Source organism: Erinaceus europaeus, chromosome 7 (assembly GCF_950295315.1).
Source record: "Erinaceus europaeus chromosome 7, mEriEur2.1, whole genome shotgun sequence".
Classification (NCBI taxonomy): domain Eukaryota; kingdom Metazoa; phylum Chordata; class Mammalia; order Eulipotyphla; family Erinaceidae; genus Erinaceus; species Erinaceus europaeus.
In genome coordinates this window covers 42,265,509-42,287,130 of record NC_080168.1, presented here as the reverse complement: position 1 = coordinate 42,287,130, position 21,622 = coordinate 42,265,509, and the positions used below count along the sequence as shown (strand labels likewise).

General features: G+C 39.7%; 1 protein-coding gene across 1 annotated transcript in view; it reads left to right on the top strand.

The window, feature by feature from the left end:
* Positions 1-21,622, top strand: part of C7H12orf42 (chromosome 7 C12orf42 homolog) — a 97,905-nt gene that overhangs the window by 97 nt on the left and 76,186 nt on the right. The window contains 2 exon segments of the mRNA XM_060193497.1: positions 72-135; positions 1,752-1,883. Coding sequence (XP_060049480.1) covers positions 72-135; positions 1,752-1,883 — 196 coding nt within the window.

Genomic DNA, 21,622 nt, shown 5'->3' with positions numbered 1-21,622 from the left:
GGACATTGGCAGAAAACTCTGCCAGCATATTTAACTTCTTGTCCTTTAATAAATTATACTTTGATTTTCAGACATTCGACTTTGCTCAGTAATGAAATTATCATGGTGGAAAAAGTCATAGAAATAATAAATACAGTAATTCTTCTTTGCCTATTGTATGCCTTTGCTATTCATAAATTTTAGGACCTTAGATATTAGATACACTTACGTAAGGCTTCATGAACGGTAATTATCTCTTGGCCAAAGAAAAAGCCCAAACGAATGCTAAGCTGCATTATCGCTTGGCTTCTGACATGAGCTGATAATCAGATTTTCTTGCTTAAATCCATGGTGCTCGAACAATGCTACCCACTGTCTGTGCTTCCCGATATTACCCTTAATTAGAAAGAACAGAAACACAAATCTGAATTATTTCAAAATCTGGTTTCCATGGTCAGTGGTTTGAAGGGCTTAACTTTATTATAAATAAACCTGGCTTTATTGGCTAATGAAATCTGAAATGTGAAGCCGGCCTGGGATAGAGGGAGTGTAATAGGCTGATATTTATACATCAAAATATCCAGTGTGGACAAAGTGTTTTGTAATAAATCATCGGGTAATTGAGTTATTATTCCTTGGTCCAAGTGAGATTCAAACTATATCACTGAGGAGGAATTGAAAGGAACTTAAGTTTATGTTTTCTTGAGAAACAACATCTTTAGGCTTAAGAGCAATAAACATAAGAATGTATGTATTCTTTCAAATTCGTGCTTCCATGACCTTTGAGTGGCATTGTTAGATCATAGGGAAACTAAAAAAAGAGGAGACATCAACATTTTAATCATCACCTCCCTTTGAGTCACTTTATTTCTTTATACATAGAACATGGAGTCAGAGTGTGTGCTGGTCTACCTGTGTGAACATATACATTCTTCAGTATGTTAAAATCAAAGTACTGATTCTAAGCTCTTTTTGCCATGTAGGATAATGTGTGCATTGGTGTCTCAGAAAGAAAGATGATGAGATGGAAGATGGGTATATTTTAATTTATAGTCTATAAAAAGAGGACTAATAATAGACCAGGATTCCTGACAACAATTGAAGGGCTAGTTAATAATTAAGTGGAGACACTAACTTTGTTACCTTGGAAAATAGCAGAAAACTTATTCTTAGACCTGGACCATGTATCAGGATTTCAGGTGCTATCACTTAGCCTATATACATATACATATACATATACATATATATACATATATATATATATATATTCAATCACACTTTCTAATAGCACCTGAAATATAGATATTTTTATCCTGTCTCTTTGTAAATTTGGGGAGACTAAGTATCTTTGTGAAGTGTGGCCTTGACCTCTTTCATTCTGTACTTACTTTTTTTTTGAAGATGCAGTCTTATTTTCTTTTTTATTATTTATTTTCCCTTTTGTTGCCCTTGTTGTTTTGTTGTTGTAGTTATTATTGTTGTTGTTGTTGGTGGTGGTGTCATCATTGTTGGACAGGACAAAAAGAAATTGAGAGAGGAGAGGAAGACAGAGAGGGGGAAAGAAAGATAGACATCTGCAGACCTGCTTCACTGCTTGTGAAGAGACTCCCCTGCAGGGGCTGGAACCTGGATCCTTATACTGGTCCTTGCATTTTGTGCCACCTGTGCTTAACCTACTGCATTACCGCTGGACTCCCCGGTCTTATTTTCTTTGTGAACATTACCTTTGTACTCTTAACTCCTCATTATTTCCTTCCCTTTCATCTTCTTAGCACATCCAAAAACTTAGGAGTTTCCAGATTGAAAGAGCTAACTTGAGTGTTTCTAGCAAAATGAAAGCAAACACAAACCAGACACTTTACTACAAAGTTCGTTTCAACAGTGATAAAGAGATCACAAAAATTGTAAAGATAGGGACAAAGAAAAGTTATGAAACTATCTTTTAAGTGAGTCACAAAGCACATAAATCACAATGGTGTCAGACAATATCTGCTTTTGATGCCAAAAGATAGAGAATCTAAAAATAAAAATAAGTGTACACTCTTACAGAGACAAACTTCATTTTTTAGAAAAAAATAATAATGGCTTATTTAACAAGACTATAGGATAAGAAGGGTACAATTCCACACAACTCCCACTGCCAAAGTTCCATATTCCAACCCCTCCATTGGAAGCTATCTTATTCTTTATCGCTCTGGGAGCATGGACCCAGGATAATTATGGGAAGCAGAAGGTGGAAGGTCTGGCTTCTGCAATTGCTTCTCTGCTAGACATGAGCACTGGCAGGTGGATCCATACTCCTAGTCTGTTTGTCTCTTTCCCTAGTTGGGTAGGACTCTAGAAAGGTGAGGTTCCAAGACATATTGGTGAGGTCATCTTCCCAGGGAATTCAGGCTGGTGTCATGATAGCATCTGCAACTTGGTAGCTGAAAAGCATTAGGATATAAAGCAGAAAAAAAATTGTTTAATAATCAGAAACTTAAAGGTAAGACTGTAGCAGATAAGATTTGAAGTCTCCATTTTGGAAAAAGCTAGTAGGTCTGTTTTAGGTATATTTCAAAGGGCCCATAACTTTACTAATTTTTGCCTGAATCCACGGCTAACATGCAGGTGGGCTAAAGGTATTATCTGAGGAGATGGTGTCAGAGTTGGAAATAGGGCTACAAAGCTGGATCAAGGAAGAGAGTAGCTCCCAAGTATGGGAAAAGTATATGAATACTGTTAACAATAAACACCATAGATCTGATCTGGAGCCTATATTCAGTGCAGGAGCCTGTGTAACCTCTGTATCCCTGTAGGTCTGAGCTCACATTCTGTGGTCATAGCTAGGAACATTCCAGGCTGTATTCATTTCAGGACCCATCTTCCTTGAGGGGCAGAGTATGTTGACCCAGTCTCCTTTTGGAGAGTGGGGAAGTCCCTACCATTGTTGTTCTACCTTGAGGGAAAGGTCCTTGTAGGAAAGGTCCTGATGGAGATGACCAGTGATGGTGTCAACTCTTTTAGAGGTCTGGGCCCATCATGTCTATATGGGAATCCCAGGATTCCCTGACTAGGGCCCTGGATAATGGGGTGCCCTGTCAGTGACCAGAAGAGCCATCATTAAAGTATGCTGCTGTCTAGCTCTCATTCAGCTTTTGCAGTCATTACTTTATCTGGTAAGGTTAACCTTATAGTGATTGAGAGAAGTGAAATAGGAAGTAGGTGAGAAAGGTATCTAAGTCTAAGTAGAAACTACTTGATTAAGTACTTTATGGCGTCATTTTTAGGTTCTACTTGCTTGTTGCACTTACTGAGTCACTGTCAGATATTGTGCACTTTAAGATATGCATTTTCCCCTAACTTATGGGTACATATGCACATGTGCTCGATCTCATGGGCCCTAGTCTAGGTTCTGTGGCTTTGTTAGGAAGTGAATCACCTGAAATTGAATTAAGGAATGTTATGAGCTAGGAAAGGTCTCACCAGAGTATTGGAGCTGAAGGGTGACATTCCACACCTGGAATGGACACACTCTGGAGTCAAACATGTCAAGTAAGTACTGGTTGCATTGATTTGGTTGAAATCAACAGATGCAGTTATCAAATGGTATGGATCAAGAGAAGCAAGAAGGCAAATGAGCCATGTCCCAGAGGTTCCAGGACTGGGAGAGATATGGGTATTATAGAGAATGGGGAAGTTTCCTGCTGTCTTAGGGTATAAGAAGGCAATAGATAGTTATTGTTATAAGCAAGTTATTTGGGAATTTGGTTTACTTTGAAAATCCCATTGTTAAGATTTTCTGTATCATATAAGACCTCACCATGATTTTTGTCATTAGTGCTGTTTACACATAGCTGTATCTTATATACTGACAAGACCAATTTCTTGTGTTCTCCCTGGTATAAGATTATAGGTGATTTAATATTTCAAAGAAAAAGTCATTATTAGAAATGTATTAAAAATCAGGTTACCAATTTGAAACTATAAGTGCTTAGATTGAAGTAATAGATAATCAGAACTGGAGTCTATGCATCAAAATATTTGAGATATTCAATCTATTTTCCCCCTCTCAAATTGAATAAACAGTGATTAGTAACTATAGGTTAATATAGGAGTGTATATTAACACCATTTCTGCCACCAAAGGTCTGTGACCCTACCCCCACCCCCTATAGTGAAGCTGAAAATCTAACCTCATTCTCCACCCAGAATTTTTTTTTTTACTTTGATGCAATACTCCAAACACAGTTAACATATGCTTTATGTTTCCCTTTCTGTTCTTCTCTCTTAATTGCTGTTTATGAGTGTGATCATTTTATACTCATCTTTCTCTTCTGACTTACTTCACTTAACATAATTCCTTTTAGTTCCATCCAAGATGGGTTGGAGAAGGTGGGTTCATTATTCTTAATAGCTGAGCAGTATTCCATTGTGTATATATACCACAAATTTCTCAGCCATTCATCTCTTGTTGGACACCTGCTGCTATGAACATAGGTGTAATATATCTTTTTGGATGGTTGTGCTTGACTCCTTAGGATATATCCCTAGAAGAGGAATTTTTGGGTCCGTTTCTAGTCTTGTGAGTGTTCTTCAGATTGCTCTCCAAAGGGGTTGGATCTATTTACATTCCCACCAGTAGTGCAAGGGGGATTCTTTGTCCCCATAACCTCTCCAGCATTTGCTGTTTGTGTCATTTCTGATGTATGGCATTCTCACAGGGTTGAGGTGGTATCTCAATGTCTTTATTTGCATTTCTCTGACATTCAGTGACTTGGAGCAATTCTTCAATTGTCTGTTGGCCTTTTGTATCTCTTCTGTAGTGAATATTCTGTTCATATCCTCTCCCCACTTCTGAATTGGGTCATTTATTTGTTTTGTTGCTAAGTTTGGTAAGCTCTTTATATATTTTGGTTATTAGTCTCTTGTCTGATGTATGGCATTGTTGGATAGTATGCCAGCTCCCCCTGGCTTCTGCTTAACCATGCTTATATAGGGATAGATTTAATCCCATTCAAAGCTTTGGTCTATTTACATAAATCACTTTTACACTCCCTCCAGGGCATTGGTGGTTCAGTGATAGGATTCTTGCCTGCTCTGCCCCCTCCTTGTCACACCCTGATCCTCTCCTTGTCACACTCTGATTGTCACCAGTCACTTTTCTCTCCACCCTCTCTATGTCACATCCTGTTTCCACCCTACTTGGCAAGTATATATAAAGACAGCATTGTGAGTTTTACGGTACCTTTAGTTTAGCTTAGCTCGTCTTAGATTGTGCTGCATCCTGCATGAATAAAGAGATACTGCCTACAGCTCAACCATGAGTCCCTGGTCGTCTGTTATCCGCCCGTGAAGCCAGCCCGGCGAAAACAACATAACCCGTCGAAAACAACATGGCATGTGAAGATCTTCTCCCATTCTGTGAGGGGTCTCTTTGTTTGGGTAGTGGTTCTTTTGCTGTGCAGAAGCTTTTCAATTTGATGTAATCCCACTGATTTGTTTTTGTTTTAGTCTTCCTTGCAATTGGGTCTGTATCATTTATGATGCCCTTGCAGTTTAGATGGGAAAGTGTTGTGCTAATATTTACCTCTAAGTATTTGATAGTTTCTTGTCTAATATCCAACTCCTTGATCCATTTGGAGTTGACTTTTGTTTCTGGTGAGATAAGGTAGTTCAGTTTCATTCTTCTGCACATTTCAACCCAGTTTTTCCAGAACTATTTACTGAAGAGAACTTCCTTCCTTCTTTTAATTGTTTGGGTCCTCTTATAAAAAATTAGATATCTATAAGTGTGGGGTTTTATTTCTGGGCTTACAGTTCTGTTCTGCTGGTTTGTGTATCTATTTTTGTTCCAGTATCAGGCAGTTTTGAATATAATGACCTTATAGTTTGAGGTCTGAAAGTATGATGTCCATGCCTCCATTTCTGTTTCTTTTTCTTTAGATTGTTTTGGCAATCTAGGTATTTTCTGGTTCTAGGTAAATTATTGTAATTAAGAAAATTGGTGGAACCTTGATTGGTATCACATTAAATTTGTATATGGCTTTGGGTAGAGTATTAATTTTGGTGATAATCATTCTTCCAATCCATGAGCATGGGATATCTTACTATATATTTTTTATCATTTTATAGTTCCTTGAATAGTGACTCATAGTTTTCAGTATGCAAGTCTTTCATTTCTTTGATTAGGATTATTCCTAGGTATTATATTAATTTTACTGAGATAGTGAATGGGAGTGATTTCTGGATATCCTCCTCTTCTGACTTAGTGTTTGCATAAAGGAATGCCACTGATTTTTGTACATTAATTTTGTAGCCTGACAACTTGATATATAACTAGTGAAGCTTTCTGCAGGATACTTAAGGCTTTTTTCTATGTATACTACTTATCATATGCAAATAGTGAGAGTTTGACTTCTTTCCTTCTAATCTGTAGTCCTTTATTTTGCCTGATTGCTATGGTGAGAACTTTCTATATTATGTTGAAGAATAGTGGTGATGATGGACAGCCATGACTAGTCCTTGATCTGAGATGGAATGCTTTCAGCTTCTGTCCATTGAGTATGCTGTTGGCTGTAGTTGTGCTATATATGGATTTTACTATCTTAAGGAATTTTTCATCTATTCCCATTTTTTGTAGTGTTTTGATAATGAATAGGTGTTGGATTTTGTCAAAGGCTTTTTCTGCATATATTGAGATAATCATGTGATTTCTATTTTTGCTTTTATTGATGTGGTGAATCACATTGATTAATTTACATATATTGAACCATCCTTGCATTCCTGGGATAAATCCCACTTGGTCGTGATGAACATATTTAATATATGGCTGTATCTGGCTGGCTAGGATTTTTTTTCAGTATTTTAGCACTTATGTTCATCAGAAATATTGGTCTATAGTTTCCCTTTTTTATTGTATTCCTATATGCTTTTGGTATCAGAGTGGTTTTGGTTTCATAGAAGGTGGAAGGGAGTATTCCTTTGTCTTCAGTGTTTTGGAAGAGCTTTAAAAGTATAGGTATTGAAACCCAGGTCCTTGCACATGGTAACATGTGCATTCAACCAGGAATACCAAAAGAGATCATCTGAGACCGCAACAAGGCAGGACTAGAATGACTTCAGGAACCCACTAAATCACCAGTGAGTGCAAATACATATGGCTCCTGGACAAAGAGGAGCCTAGGGAGATATTAAGTGGCTGGTAACAGTCCACCAGTTTACCAGTTGAGGTACCACCTCCAATCTGTTTCACCAGCAAAAAGATGGCTGAAGGGAGGAGAAGTCCACTAAGACTCACCAAATGCAATTGTGAGTCTCCATTGTTACTGCCCTCAGAGGCTGGAGTAGCAGGGGGCAGGTCCTGTGCTAACACCAGGGCATAGAGAACTAACCAGTAAACTCATAAGAAGATTTATACCTCAGTGGCTTAGCGGTAAGGCTGCACGATGGGAGCCTTTCCATGTTGTTGTCCTGATGAGAACATAGTGAATAATTGCCTCAGAACCTACAGACTATAAAGGGGACTTGTTTAGAAATTTACAGAGCCCAGCAGTGCTGCCCAGCTCGGCAGAGAAGCAGAATTGAGCCTGGAGCTTTGGATCCTTAGGGTGTGAGAGTATCTTTGTATAACCACTGGATTATCTCTCTCACACCCTGATTTGTCTCTTGGTCAGGAGTGAGGGATTAAGCTAAGAAGCCTATTTATAGTTTAAAAGCCCTCAGGCTCACATAGCCTACAGGGAAGAAAAAGAACAAAAGAGGCATTTAAGACACTGTGCTTCAACTCAGGGATTAAAATAATATTGAAACAACTGTCAATTTCCACAATTGTGAGTCCTTTAAGTACCTTATTTAGCCACAAGTCAATCCAGGCAAAGGTGATCAGTAATTTGAAAACTACTGAGAGAGGGGCCTCATAACATACTATATAGAATGGTTAAACCAACAGGAAGAAATATTGGAGAAATGAACCAGGACAAGAATCCAGCTAAACCCCCCCAAAGGTTGAAGCACAAAATAGTGAGGTCAACATCTAACCACTAGTTAAGGAAATAATCACAGGAGTGAGTAAAACATTTGAAAGAATTGTCATCAGAAATGCAGAAACAACAAATGAGACTCTGGAAGAAAACATTAATTATCTCAAGATTATTAAAGAGCTGAAAGCTGAAATAGCTGAGCTACGAGCACAGCTAGCTGAACAAGCTAAAGCAGTATCAGAACAGGGTAAAAAAATAGATGAACTAAAGAAAACAGTAGAGGGGAGAGAGAATATAATCAATGAGGCTGATGACAGAATTAGAAAGATAGAGGACAGATTAGGGACAACTAAAAAAAAGTAAGAGATCTCAAAAAGAGATAAAAATACTGGAAACAACAACAGAGACCTCTGGGATGACTTCAAAAGAAATAATAAACACATTATTGTCTTACCAGAGGAAGAAAGAGAGGGAAGGGAAGAAAGCATTCTTTAGGACATAATAGCTGAGAACTTCTCTAGTCTAGACAACATCAAAGACATAAAGGTTCAAGAAGCCCAGAGCATCCCAAACAGAATGAACCCAGACTTAAAGACACCAAGACACATCATATTTAGAATGGAAAGGAATAAGGATAAAGAAAGGATCCTGAAGGCTGCAAGAGAAAAAACAAAGAGTCACTTACCCATAAGAGAAAAACCCATAAGATTAGCAGCAGACTTCTCCATACCAGCACAACAGGCCATAAGAGAATGGCAAGATATCTATCGAGTGCTCAATGAGAAAGTCTTTTAACCAAGAATACTGTCTCCTGCTAGACTGTCATTCAGACTAGATGGAGGCATAAAAAACTTCCCAGACAAGTAACAGTTGAAGAAATCAACTATCACCAAGCCTGCCCTGAAAGAAGTTCTGGGCAGGTCTTCTATAAACAGTCAGACCACCATAAACATGCCATCTATCAGAACACTCTAAAAATCTACAAAAATGGCATTAAAATATCTTCAATCTTTGATATCAATAAATCTCAATGGAGTGAATATACCTATTAGAAGACACAGAGTAGGAAGATGGATCAGAAGGCACAATCCTACAGTATGCTGTCTACAAGAAACCCACCTAACTCAACAAGACAAACACAGACTCAAAGTGAAAGGATAGAAAACTATCATACAAGCCAATGGCCCACAAAAAAGGGTGGGAACAACTATTCACATATCTGACATGGTAGATTTTAAAATCAATAAAATTAAAAAACATATGGATGGACATTACTTAACGCTCACAGGATCAGTCAATTAAGAAGACTTAACAATTTTTAGCTTCTATGCACCCAATGGGAAGCCATCTAAATATATCAAACATCTACTGAAAGAGCTACAGCAATATAATAATAGCAACACAGTCATAGTACGGGACTTTAACATCCCACTCTCTCAGCTTGACAGATCATCCAGGCAGAAAATCAATAAAGACATGAGGGAGCTAAATGAGGAGATAGATAAACTAGATCTGCTGGACATTTTCAGAGTCATTCATCCCAAGAAACTGGATTACACATTCTACTCAAGTCCACATGGGTCATTCTCAAGGATAGACCACATGTTAGGCCACAAAGACAGCATCAGTAAATTCAAAGGCATTGAAATCATCCCAAGTATCTTCTCAGACCACAGTGGAATTAAACTAATACTTCACAATCAACAAAAGATTAGTAGTCATTTCAAAATGTGGAAGCTCAATAGTACACTACTTAACAACTACTGGGTCAAAGAGGAAATTAAGGAAGAAATCAAAATGTTTCAAGAGGTCAATGAAAATGAAGACACAAGCTATCAAACTTTTGGGGACACAGCTAAGGCAGTACTGAGAGGGAAGTTCATAGCCAGGCAAGCACATATTAGGAAACAAAAAGAAAGCACAAATAAACAGCCTGATGGCACATCTTAAAGACCTAGAAGAAGAACAAAGGAACTCTAGAGCAAACAGAAGGACAGAAATCACTAAAGTTAAAGTTAGGGCGCTAATCAATAACATTGAAAATAATAAAACCATGCAAAAGATCAACAAAACTAAATATTGATTCTTCAGAAGAGTGAAAAAAATCAAAAAACCTTTAGCCGGACTCACAAAAAAAGGAGAAGACCCAAATAAATCAGATTGTAAGGGAGTCAGGCGGTAGTGCAGTGGGTTAAGCACACGTGGCGCAAAGTGCAAGGATCGGTGTAAGGATCCCGGTTCGATCCCCCAGCTCCCCACCTCCAGGGGGTAGCTTCACAAGTGGTAAAGCAGGTCTGCAGGTGTCTATCCTTCTCTCCCCTTCTCTGTCCTCCTCACCTCTCTCCATTTTTCTCTGTCCTATCCAACAACAACGACATCAACAACAACAATAATAACTACAACAATAAAACAACAAAGGCAACAAAAGGGAATAAATAAATAAATATTAAAAAAATAAATTAGATTGTAAATGAAAGAGGAGCTATCATAACAGACACCACAGAAATCCAAGATATCATGTGCCACTTCCATGAACAACTATATGCCACCAAGCTAGAGAACCGGGAAGAAATGGACAATTTCCTAGATACCTACAAACTTCCAAAATTAAATAAAAGGAACTAGATAATATGAACAGGCCCATCACAGCTAATGAAATTGAAACACTTATCAAAAAACCTTCCCAAAACTAAAAGTCTTGGATCAGATGGTTTTACAAATGAATTCTACAAAACCATCAAAGAAGAACTAACACTTCTACTTTTAAAAGCCTTCATGAAAGTTGAAGACACTGGAATACTGTCTTCCAGTGTCTATGAAGCCAACATTACTCTGATACAAAAGCAGACAGAGACACAAACAAAAAATAAAACTACAGACCAGTATCTCTGATGAACATAGATGCTAAAATATTGAACAAAATTCTAGCCAACTGGATACAGCAGTATATTAAAAATATTGTTCATCATGACCAAGTGGGGTTTATCCCAGGCATGCAAGGTTGGCTTAATATAAATAAATCAATCAATGTGACACACCACATCAATAAAAGCAAGACCAAAAACCACATGGTCATATATGCAGAGAAAGCCTTTGACAAAATCCAACATCCCTTTATGATCAAAACACTACAAAAAATGGGAATAGATAGAAAATTCCTCAAAATAGTAGATTCTATATACAGCAAACCTACAGCCAACATCATACTCAATGGTAAAAAACTGGAAGTACCTCAGGTGAGGTACTAGACAGGGCTGCCCCCTGTCACCATTACTATTCAACATAGTGTTGGAAGTTCTTGCCATAGCAATCAGACAGGAGCAAGGAATTAATGGAATACAGATTGGAAGAGAAGAGGTCAACCTCTCCCTACTTGCAGATGACATGATACTATACATAGAAAAACCTAAGGAATCCAGCAAGAAGCTTATGGAAATCATCAGGCAATATAGTAATGTGTCAGGCTACAAAATTAACATTCAAAAGTTAGTGGCATTCTTCTATGCAAACACTAAGAAGTTAGAAGAAGTGGAAATCCAGAAATCAATTCCTTTTACTATAGCAACAAAAACAATAAAATATCTAGGAATAAACCTAACCAAGGAAGTGAAAGACTTATATACTGAAAATTATTAGTCACTACTCAAGGAAATTGAAAAAGACACAAAGAAGAGGAAAGATATTCCATGTTTGTTGGTTGGAAGAATTAACATCATCAAAATGAATATACTATCCAGAGCCATCTACAAATTTAATGCTATCCCCATCAATATTCCAACTACATTTTTTATGAGACTAGAACAAATGTTTATCTGGAACCAGAAAAAGCATAGAATTGCCAAAACAATCTTGAGAAGAAAGAACTGGAGGCATCACACTCCCAGATCTCAAATTGTATTATAGGGCCATTGTCATCAAAACTGCTTGGTACTGGAACATGAATAGACACACTGACCAGTGGAATAGAATTGAGAGTATGGAAGTAAGCTCCCACACCTATGGACATCTAATCTTTGACAAAGTTGCCCAGACTATTAAATGGGGAAAATAGATTCTCTTCAACAAATGGTGTTGGGGAAAATGGGTTGAAACACCGAAGAATGAAACTGAACCACTATATTTCACCAAATACAAAAGTAAATTCCAAGTGGATCAAGGACTTGGATGTTAAACCAGAAACTATCAGGTAGTTAGAAGATAATATTGGCTGAACCCTTTTTTGCATAAATTTTAAAGACATCTTCAGTGAAATGAATCCAATTACAAAGAGGACTAAGGCAAGTATAAACCTATGGGACTACATCAAATTAAAAAGCTTCTGCACAGTAAAAGAAATTACTACCCAAACAACAAGACCCCTCACAGAATGGGAGAAGATCTTTACATACCATATAGCAGACAAGAGTTTAATAACCAAAATATATAAAAAGCTTGCCAAACTCAACAACAAGAAAACAAATAACCCCATCCCAAAATGGGGAGAGGACATGGACAGAATATTCACCACAGAAGAGATCCAAAAGGCTGAGAAACACATGAAAAAATGCTCCAAGTCTTTGTTTGTCAGAGAAATGCAAATAAAGACAACAATGAGATACCACTTCACTCCTGTGAGAATGTCAAACATCAGAAAAGGTAGTAGCAGCAAATGCTGGAGAGTTTGTGGGGGTCAAAGGAACTCTCCTGCACTGCTGGTGGGAATGTAAATTGGTCCCACCTCTGTGGAGAACAGTCTGGAGAACTCTCAGAAGTCTAGAAATGGACTTACTCTATGATCCTGCAATTCCTTCCCTGGGGATATATCCTAAGGAATCCAATACACCCATCCAAAAATATCTGTGTACACATATGTTCTTAGCAGCACAATTTTTTATTTTATTTTTTATTATTTATTTATTAAAAGGAAACATTGACAAAACCATAGGATAAGAGGGGTACAACTCAATACAATTCCCACCACCAGACTTCTTATCCCATCCCTTCCCCTGTTAGCTTTCCTATTCTTTATTCCTCTGGGAGTCTTGACCCAAGGTCATTGTGGGATGCAGAAGGTTGAAGGTCTGTTTTCTGTAATTGCTTCCCTGCTGAACATGGGCATGGCAGGTCTATCTACACTCCCAGCCTGCCTCTCTCTTTTCCTAGTAGGGTGGGGCTCTGAGGACGCGGCTATCCAGGACACATTGGTGGGATTGTCTGTCCAGGGAAGTATGGTCGGCATCTTGAATATGGAACCTAGTGGCTGAAAAGAGAGTTAACATACAAAACCAAACAAATTGTTGATCAATCATGAACGTAAAGCCTGGAATAGTGCAGATGAAGAATTGGGGGGGGGGTGCTCCATTTTGTATATAGCTAGTAGGCATATTTTGGTTCTATTTCAAAGGGCCTGTGGGTATACTAGCTTTTTCCCCTCTCTGAGTCTGAACTCTTATATACAGGTGGATCCAAGTTATTGGGGAGATGATGTCATGGCTGGAAAAGAAATAGAAAGCTGGATCAGGGAAGAGAAGCAGCAGCAGCCAAAGAGAGCGATCTGCTCAAAGTTCAGTGCTTTTATACATTCCCTTCTCGGAAGCACCTCCTCAGGGTGAAGTCATTTGTGTGCTAATAGTCCCAAACTCCTGTTGGGGTCACAACAGATTAGGTTGGGGACAGAGGATGCAATATCATTTTATATGAATTGAGAGAAGCATGCAGGAAAGTGAGCCCCACTCTGGAGGTTCCAGGACTGGGAGAAATATAGGCTCTATTGAGGAAGTGGAAGGTTCCTGTTGTCTTTAAGGTTAGGAAGACAATAGCTCAAGCTTTCCAATCACACAAGTAAATTATATGGTCAGATATTTTTCAGGAAGAAGTTTATATTTTAGTATCATTGCTGCCCATATTTTTTTAAAAAAATTATGAATTCTGCACTTTCATTTTCAGCAAGCCTTGAAGAAAACCATGTAACTTTCCTTGATTTTATCTAATTTTTTATGTCAAGCCTTAAACTCTCACATTCCGATAAGTAATGTCAAAAGTTGCAAGCTACTCATCATTAGGTATGATGTTGGTTCTATATTTGCTGTATGTAGACTCAATATGATTTAAGGATTTTCTTTTATCTATTGCCATTTTTGTAGAGTTTTCATCATGAAAGGATGTTGGATTTTGTCAAAGGCTTTCTCTGAATCTATTAAATCAATCATGTGTTTTTTAGTTTTTCGTTTATTGATGTGGTGGATCATATACCCCTTTCCCACATTAGGGAGCTACTCTCGTCCCTGAGCTTGAACAGTAACATGAATTTAAAATTGACCAAAAGTTAACATTTCTGGGAGTCAGAAGGTAGCACACCGGGTTAAGCACACATAGTGTGAAGAACTGCTAGGCCTTCTGCCCTGTCCAAGCCCCTGGTTCCCCACTTGTGTGTGTGTGTGTGGGGGGGGGGGTTCACAAGCAATGAAGCAGGTCTGAAGGTGTCTATCTTTCTCTCCCCCCTCTCTGTCTTCCCCTCTTCTCTCAAATTCTCTCTGTCCTGTCCAACAACAACAACAAAAGAAATAACAGCAACAACAACAATGGGAAAAAAAAGGATGGCCACCAGGAGCAGTGGATTTGTAGTGCAGGAACTAAGCCCAGCAATAGCCCTGGGGGCAAAAAAGTTAACATTCCTGTATCATGATTATATATAATACAATGAAAATGATATTTTATATTTTATATTGTGCCAGGGAAGGAATGAAGGGTTTCATTCATACTTGTAAAGCAAGCTAGAAAGAGAGAGATAGATAGATAGAGAGAGAGAGAGAGAGAGAGAGAGAGAGATGCTGCTCTACCATTCATGAAATTCCATGATATTTCACCTGTCTTTGTTCTTGGTGATTTTGCATGGTGCCAGGAATCAAACTCCAGACCCTAAACCTAACTTCCTGACACAACAGTATTTTATTAACATACTGCTTTAATGTATCAAAAAGGCATTGTTTTTTTTTTTCCTGGCTTACTTTCTGAAAATCCATATTATAAGAATTTATACTTCTAACAGTCTCATTTTCAAGATTTCAAATAATTTTGGTAATTTTAAGAAGAATCTACTGATGCAACTGCTACTGAGAATTTTTTCCTTTGGGGCTGTGTGGTTGACATCCAGTTGAGCTCACATGTTAGCATGTGTAAGGACCTCAGTTCAAGTCTCTAGTCCTCACCTGTGAGGGGAAGCTTCATGAGTGGTGAATCAGTGCTGCAAGTTTCTTTCTTTTTCTCTTCCTCTCTCCTTCCTCCTCTCTCTCAATTTCTCTGTCCCATCAAGTTAAAAAATAAAAAAGGAAAAAGCAGTTGCAGAGAGTGGTGGATTTATTGTGCAGTCACCAAGTCCCAGCAATAACCCTAGTGGCAATAAAAGAAAAAAAAACAGGGGTTGTCGAGTGGTAGCACAGTTGGTTAAGCACACATGGCAAGAAGCACAAGGACTGGTGAAAGGATCCTGGTTGAAGCCCCTCGGCTCCCCAATTGCAGGGGGGTTTGCGTCTCAGGTGGTGAAGCAGGTCTGGGGGTGTCTGTCTTTCTCTCCCCCTCTTTCTTCCCCTTCTATCTCCATTTCTCCCTGAACTATCCAGCAATGAATGACATAAGCAATAACAATAATAACCACAGCAAGGCTACAACAACAAGGGCAACAAAAAAAGGGGAAAAATGGCCTCCAGGAGCAGTGGATTCATGGTGCAAGCACTGAGCCCCAGCAATGATCCTGGAGGCAGAAAAAAAAAGGTAGAAAAAAGTTAAGTGCAGTTGGCAGAAAATGTCCAAACTGGCATCAGTATCCCTGTTTGAGCTCCTGGCTCTCCACCTGTAGGTGGTTCGCTTCACAGGCGAAGCAGGTCTACAGGTGTCTATCTTTCTCTCTCCCCCTCTGTCTTCCCCTCCTCTTTCGATTTCTTTTTTCCTATCCAACAACAATGACATCAATAACAACATTAATAATAATCACAACAATGATAAAACAACAAGGGCAACAAAAAAAGAAAAAAATAGTCTCCAGGAGCAGTGGATTCGTGGTGCAAGCACCAAGCCCCAGCACTAACCCTGAAAGCAAATAAAATAAAATAAAAATAGAACATTTTATTTTCAAGATTAGTTACTTATGAGAAGGTGGGGTGAGAACCAGAGCTTCACTCTGGCACATGACAGGGTGGGGTTGAACTTGACATCTCATTCATGAGACTTCAGTGGCTCATGGCTCATCCAGCTGCACCACCTCATGACCTAAACAGTTCAGGGCTTTTATTTTTGAATGGAGAGTGACAGTGTTGAGATGGAATTCTGGTGATTCATTTCAAAATGCTAAGTTAGTACATCTAGAACCTATGGTTCTTTTTGTTTTTTAAATTTTTATTTAATATTGGATAGAGACAGAAATTGAGAGAGGAGGGAGAGAAACAGATACCTGCAGCCCTGCTTCACCACTCATGAAGCATTCCCCCTGCAGGTGGGGACCAGGGGCTTGAACCCGGGTCCCTGCTCACTGTAGTGTGTGTGCTTAACTAGGTGCGCCACTGCCTGGCCCCCTGTTTCTGTTTTTCTAAAAAGATTTCACTTACACATTCATCTCCTGTAGACCTGCATTTACAATTATGCAACACTGTTCTCATAGTTCCTCCAGTACATTCTGCAATTTATTTAGGTCCTACAAGGAACCCAAGGTGGCTTGGGGATGATTATATAATTGGAAGCACTTGTTTTGTAATGCGCACAGAGTTTCCAGATCTCTTGCAAATAAGGCTGGCTTCTGCTCCTTACTCTTTACCTTCACATAAACAAATATCCCTGTTTTAGTTGTGAAAGTTTGTAGCAAATATCATCTCTTTCAATTTTCTTTTTTTTTTATGTATATTAACACCATTCCCACCACCAAAGGTCTGTGCCCTCACCCCACGCGCCTATCATGAAACTAAAAAAAAAAAAATCTACCCTCTTCCCCCCCCCACTAGAGTTTTTTACTTTGGTGAAATACTCCAAACTTAGTCAAATTCTGCTTTGTTTCAATTTTCAAGGCAAGTAAATTACCTAGGATTCTGTCATTCATTCTTTTTTATATTTTATTGAATTTATTTTTTGCTCAGCTGACAGGAGAATGATAACAACGTGGTCAGCATTATCCTTATTAGAGCCAGTCTTATCATAATTGATTAGGACTATCATGAATTTATATATATTTTTTAAAACTTAAAAAGTTATTTATTTTCCCCTGTTGTTTATCGTTGTTATTATTGTTATTGCGGTCATTGTTGTTGGATAGGACAGAGAGAAATGGAGAGAGGAGGGGAAGACAGAGAAAGACAGACACCTGCAGACCTACTTCACTTCCTGTGAAGCGAAGCCCCTGTAGGGGGGGAGCCAGGGGCTCAAACTGGGATCCTTATGCCAGTCCTTGTGCTTTGCTCCACGTGCGCTTAACCTGCTGCACCACTGCCCTGCTCCCGAGTTTATATATTTTTAAAGCTGTTCCATGACTACAGGCTGAACCCTCTTGTCAAAAATATGTGTCTGGACACCAGACAGAATAAGCAAGAGTATAAATTCTCCTAACTTGCTACTTAAAAAATATTACTGATTTAATGTTGAGTTACAAAATTATGAGATAACAGGGGTATAATTCTGTACCATTACCACCACCAGAGTTCTGTGTCCCCATTCCTTCCACAGGAAACTGCAGTAGTTTTTTTCCAAGGCTACAGATATGGGTTGATTATTATTTCTATAGCTGTCAGTTCATATATATATATATCCTTTTTTTCCTATGGTCCTGCCTCCAACTTGTTACTTTTGCCAAAAGAAGTAATTCAAATCCAACACTCTTTTTACCTCATGATGGTAAAATGGCTGCAGTACCCCCCGACTGCAATCTCTTACGGTGAAACACTGATTCCTGAGTCTCAGAAAAATCTCATTTTACCCCATTGGTTCTGAGCTTCAATCCTGGAAGCCAACATAATGCAACATGCTGAAGTGATCAGATTTGTGCTTTTGCTTTGCCTCCTGAAATTTGAGGGGGCACAGGGGAATGCTCACTTAATCCTTAAGGATCAAGTTTGGGATTTATGCCCCATTCATTTTGTCCCCCTATTCTTATTTATTTATTTGGATAGAGGTAGAAAGAAATTGAAAGGGAAAGGGAAGATAATAGAGGATGAGAGAGAGAGAGATACCTGCAACCCTGCTTCACCACTTGTGAAGTTTCCCCTCTGCAGGTGGGGACCAGGAGCTTGAACCCAGAGCCATGCACATAGTGATGTTTGTGCTCAACCAGATGTACCACTGCCCAGCCCCTGGACCAAGATGGCAGGGGTGTGGCTCCATACTGGAGCTCCATACTCCACACTCCACATTGGCGGAAGGTATCTTCCACCCAAGATTGCTCTCATATGCTTTTTATTACATGGCCCTGGGGATAAACCTGGGTCCTAGTGCATGTATGATTATCAAGTGGCATTCTTCAGCTGCTCTTTTAAATACTATATATTTAGGGAGGGAGAGGTAGAGGAGGGACAGAGAGGGGAGAGAGATATGCTTCCCTATCCATGGAGTTTGTTTGTTGCTACTCATGGTGTTCCCATGTGGTGCTGGGGGTTGAACCTAAGGCTTCATGCCTGGTGAGGTATGTGCTCTTCCTGCTGTGCTTTCTCCTGTCCCCTCTTCATTTCTGAAAGCAGAATGCAAATATGTAGGGAATGAAAAGTAACATGTGTCTACCAATGATGGTGGCAGAAGCTATAGCATTTGCTTTGAATGGAAAATCAGTAATGGCCACAGCTTAATACAGACACCATCCATCCATCCCTATACCCAGTCAGTCACCTATGTTTATTGGCTCACAATAACCAGCCTCTATTTCACCTAATACTGTGTTAGTACAAAGATCAATGGGAAGCAATTAAGTGATCAAGCAAAATAGCTCACTTGGATCGTGCACTGCCTTGTGATGTGTACGACCCAGGTTCAAGCCTGGTCCCCACTGTATCAAAGGAAGTATCTCTGTCTCTCTCTAAAAAATGTGCTGTCATCAAGAACCTGCTCCATCAGTGGTGGGTAATACTTCACATAAAAAGAAAACAAAGCTTTTCTGAAAAAGATTTGTATGATAATGAGAGTGAGAGACCCACCTATGTACACACAAGGCAGGGGCGGGGGTTACACTCAGGGCCTCACACATGCAAGTCCTGTGCTTCACCACTGAGCCCTCCAACTACAAAGAAATATAAGCTTCATTCAGTATTTACATCTAGACCCTAAGGCAGGATTCTAAGTGGCCACTTCCAGTCACAATTCAATTTTTTGCTTGTTGATATTTTTTATTGCCACCAGGGTTGTCTCTGAGGCTCAGTGCCAGCATTACAAGTCCACCACTTTGGGTAGCCATTTTTACTTCCCTTTTTTCTATCTATTTTTTTTATTAGATTGGACAGAGAGAAATTGAGAGGCGAGGGAGAAATAGGAAGGAACAGAAAGACACGTGCAGACCTGCTTCACCACTCTTGAAGTGTCCCCCTTGTAGATGGGGAGCAGGGGCTGGAAGCTAGGTCTTTGTGCATGGAAACATGTCTTCCTAACTGAGTGTGCCACCACTTGGACCAGTGTTCATATTTTAAAATTTGTATTTATTATATATATTTTAATAAAGACATAAGTTGATTGGGCAGGGGAAATAGAGTGAGAGAGAAAGACATCTGCAGCACTTCTTTACCACTTATGAAGCATTTCCCAGGAAAGTGGAGACCAGGAGCTTGATTTTGAGTCCCTGCATATTGTAATATGTATGCTCTACCAGGTATGCTGACCCTATGTCCACACTGAAGGACACACACACACACACACACACACACGTGCGCACGTGCGATTTATTTTAATGAGAAAGAGACAGAGAGGAGGCCAGGCAGCAGTTCACCCAGTTAAGTGCACATAGTACTAAGCACAAAGACCCACATGAGGACTTGGGTTCGAGCAGCCACTGCTCCCCATCTGCAGGGGGGAAGCTTCACAAACTGTGAAGCAGGTCTGCACATGTTTCTTTCTTTCTTTCTTTCTTTCTTTCTTTCTTTCTTTCTTTCTTTCTTTCTTTCTTTCCATCTCCCCCTCTGCTCTCAATTTCTGTCCTTTTCAACAAAATGGAACAAATGGCCACCAGAAGCAGTAGATTCACCTAAGCCCCAGAGATAACCCTGGAAGCAAAAAAGAACAAGAAGAAGAAGGAGAAAAAGAAGAGGAGGAGGAAGAAGAAGGCAGAGTCCAGAGCATTACTCAGCTGTGGCTTATGTGGTAGAAGAAGAGAAAGAAGAAGGAGGAGGAGGAGGAAGTGGGGGAGGAAGAAGAAGAGGAAGAAGAAAGAGACAGAGATCAGAGCATTGCTCAGCTGTGGCTTATGGTAGTGCTGGGGATTGAACCTGGGACCTCAGGGCCTCAGACATGGAAGTCTTGCAGAACTACTATGCTCACTCCCATCCAATGCAGGCTTTTCTTTTCAGTCTGCAGTGCTGATCTGTGCTCAGAGGAGCTCCAGCTTCTGTTCCCCTCTCCCCTTGTCCTCTCACTGCAGTTGCTGGTAGGCCTCTGCCTCCCCTCCACATTGCCAAGAGAGAAATGAAATACCCCTCCATTGGTTACTATACTCATAATGGCTCCTCAAACTCATCAAGAAAAACCGCAGTGCTCTTGGCAAGCAAACAATTAAAAAGCACAGGTGCTGGCAGTGTGTGCAGCCCTAAAATCAACATGACTTGGGAGGAGGAGGGGGGTGTCACAAAGAAAGGTGCTTTCTCATTCAGAGAAATTTAGTTCTTTCAAATATTTGCAATCCACAGCCGATAGCACTGGAGGCCACTTGGCATTATTTCCCCCACAAAGAAGAGGGCTGGGCGGTAATGAGCAGATGCTTGAGGGGCCCATGGCGTGAGGTGCACCATCCCTCAGCAAGATCAATATTGACTGTTCTTGTATCTTTGTGGTGAAAGTTTGCTCTCCTTAAACAACATTCCCCCCCAAGAAAGGTGGGGTGCACTTTACCAGAGAGACCCTGGATTTAACTTTAGGCAGGGAAGCAACTCAGAGCAGTAAGCGTTTCTCAGAGGGAACCAAGTACCTTGCGCCTCAGCCTGGTGGTGACAGGTGCAGTGTTTTACCAAGCAGTGTGTCTCTAACTCATGGTGTTGACAGTCTCCTCCATGCATCTTTTGCATCCCAGTTAGATCACATCAGAAGATCTAGACCCATGAAATAGCTCACTTGGATAGCATGCTTGACCCAGATTTGAGTCCAGCTCCCACTGCATTGAAGGAAGCTTTAGTGCTGCAGTCACTTTCTTTCTCCCTCTCTCTCTGTCTCTCTCTCTCATTCTATGCCTTCTTTGTCTCTATCTAAAAGAAATCAGTCAGATGATTTAAAAGAGTTTTTCAAAATATTTTAGAAATTGTGAATTAAGGGGCCGGGTGGTGGCATACCTGGTCGAGTGCACATGTTAAAATGTGTAAGGATCCAGGTTCGACCCCAGTCCCTACCTGCAAAGAGGAAAGCTTTGCGAGTTGTGGAGTGTTGAAGCAGTGCTGCAGGTATCTCTCTGTCTTTCTCCCTCTCTATCTCCCCTTCCCTCTTGATTTCTGGCTGTCTCTATCTAACAGATAAAAATAATTTTTTAAAAAGCTAGAAAAAAAA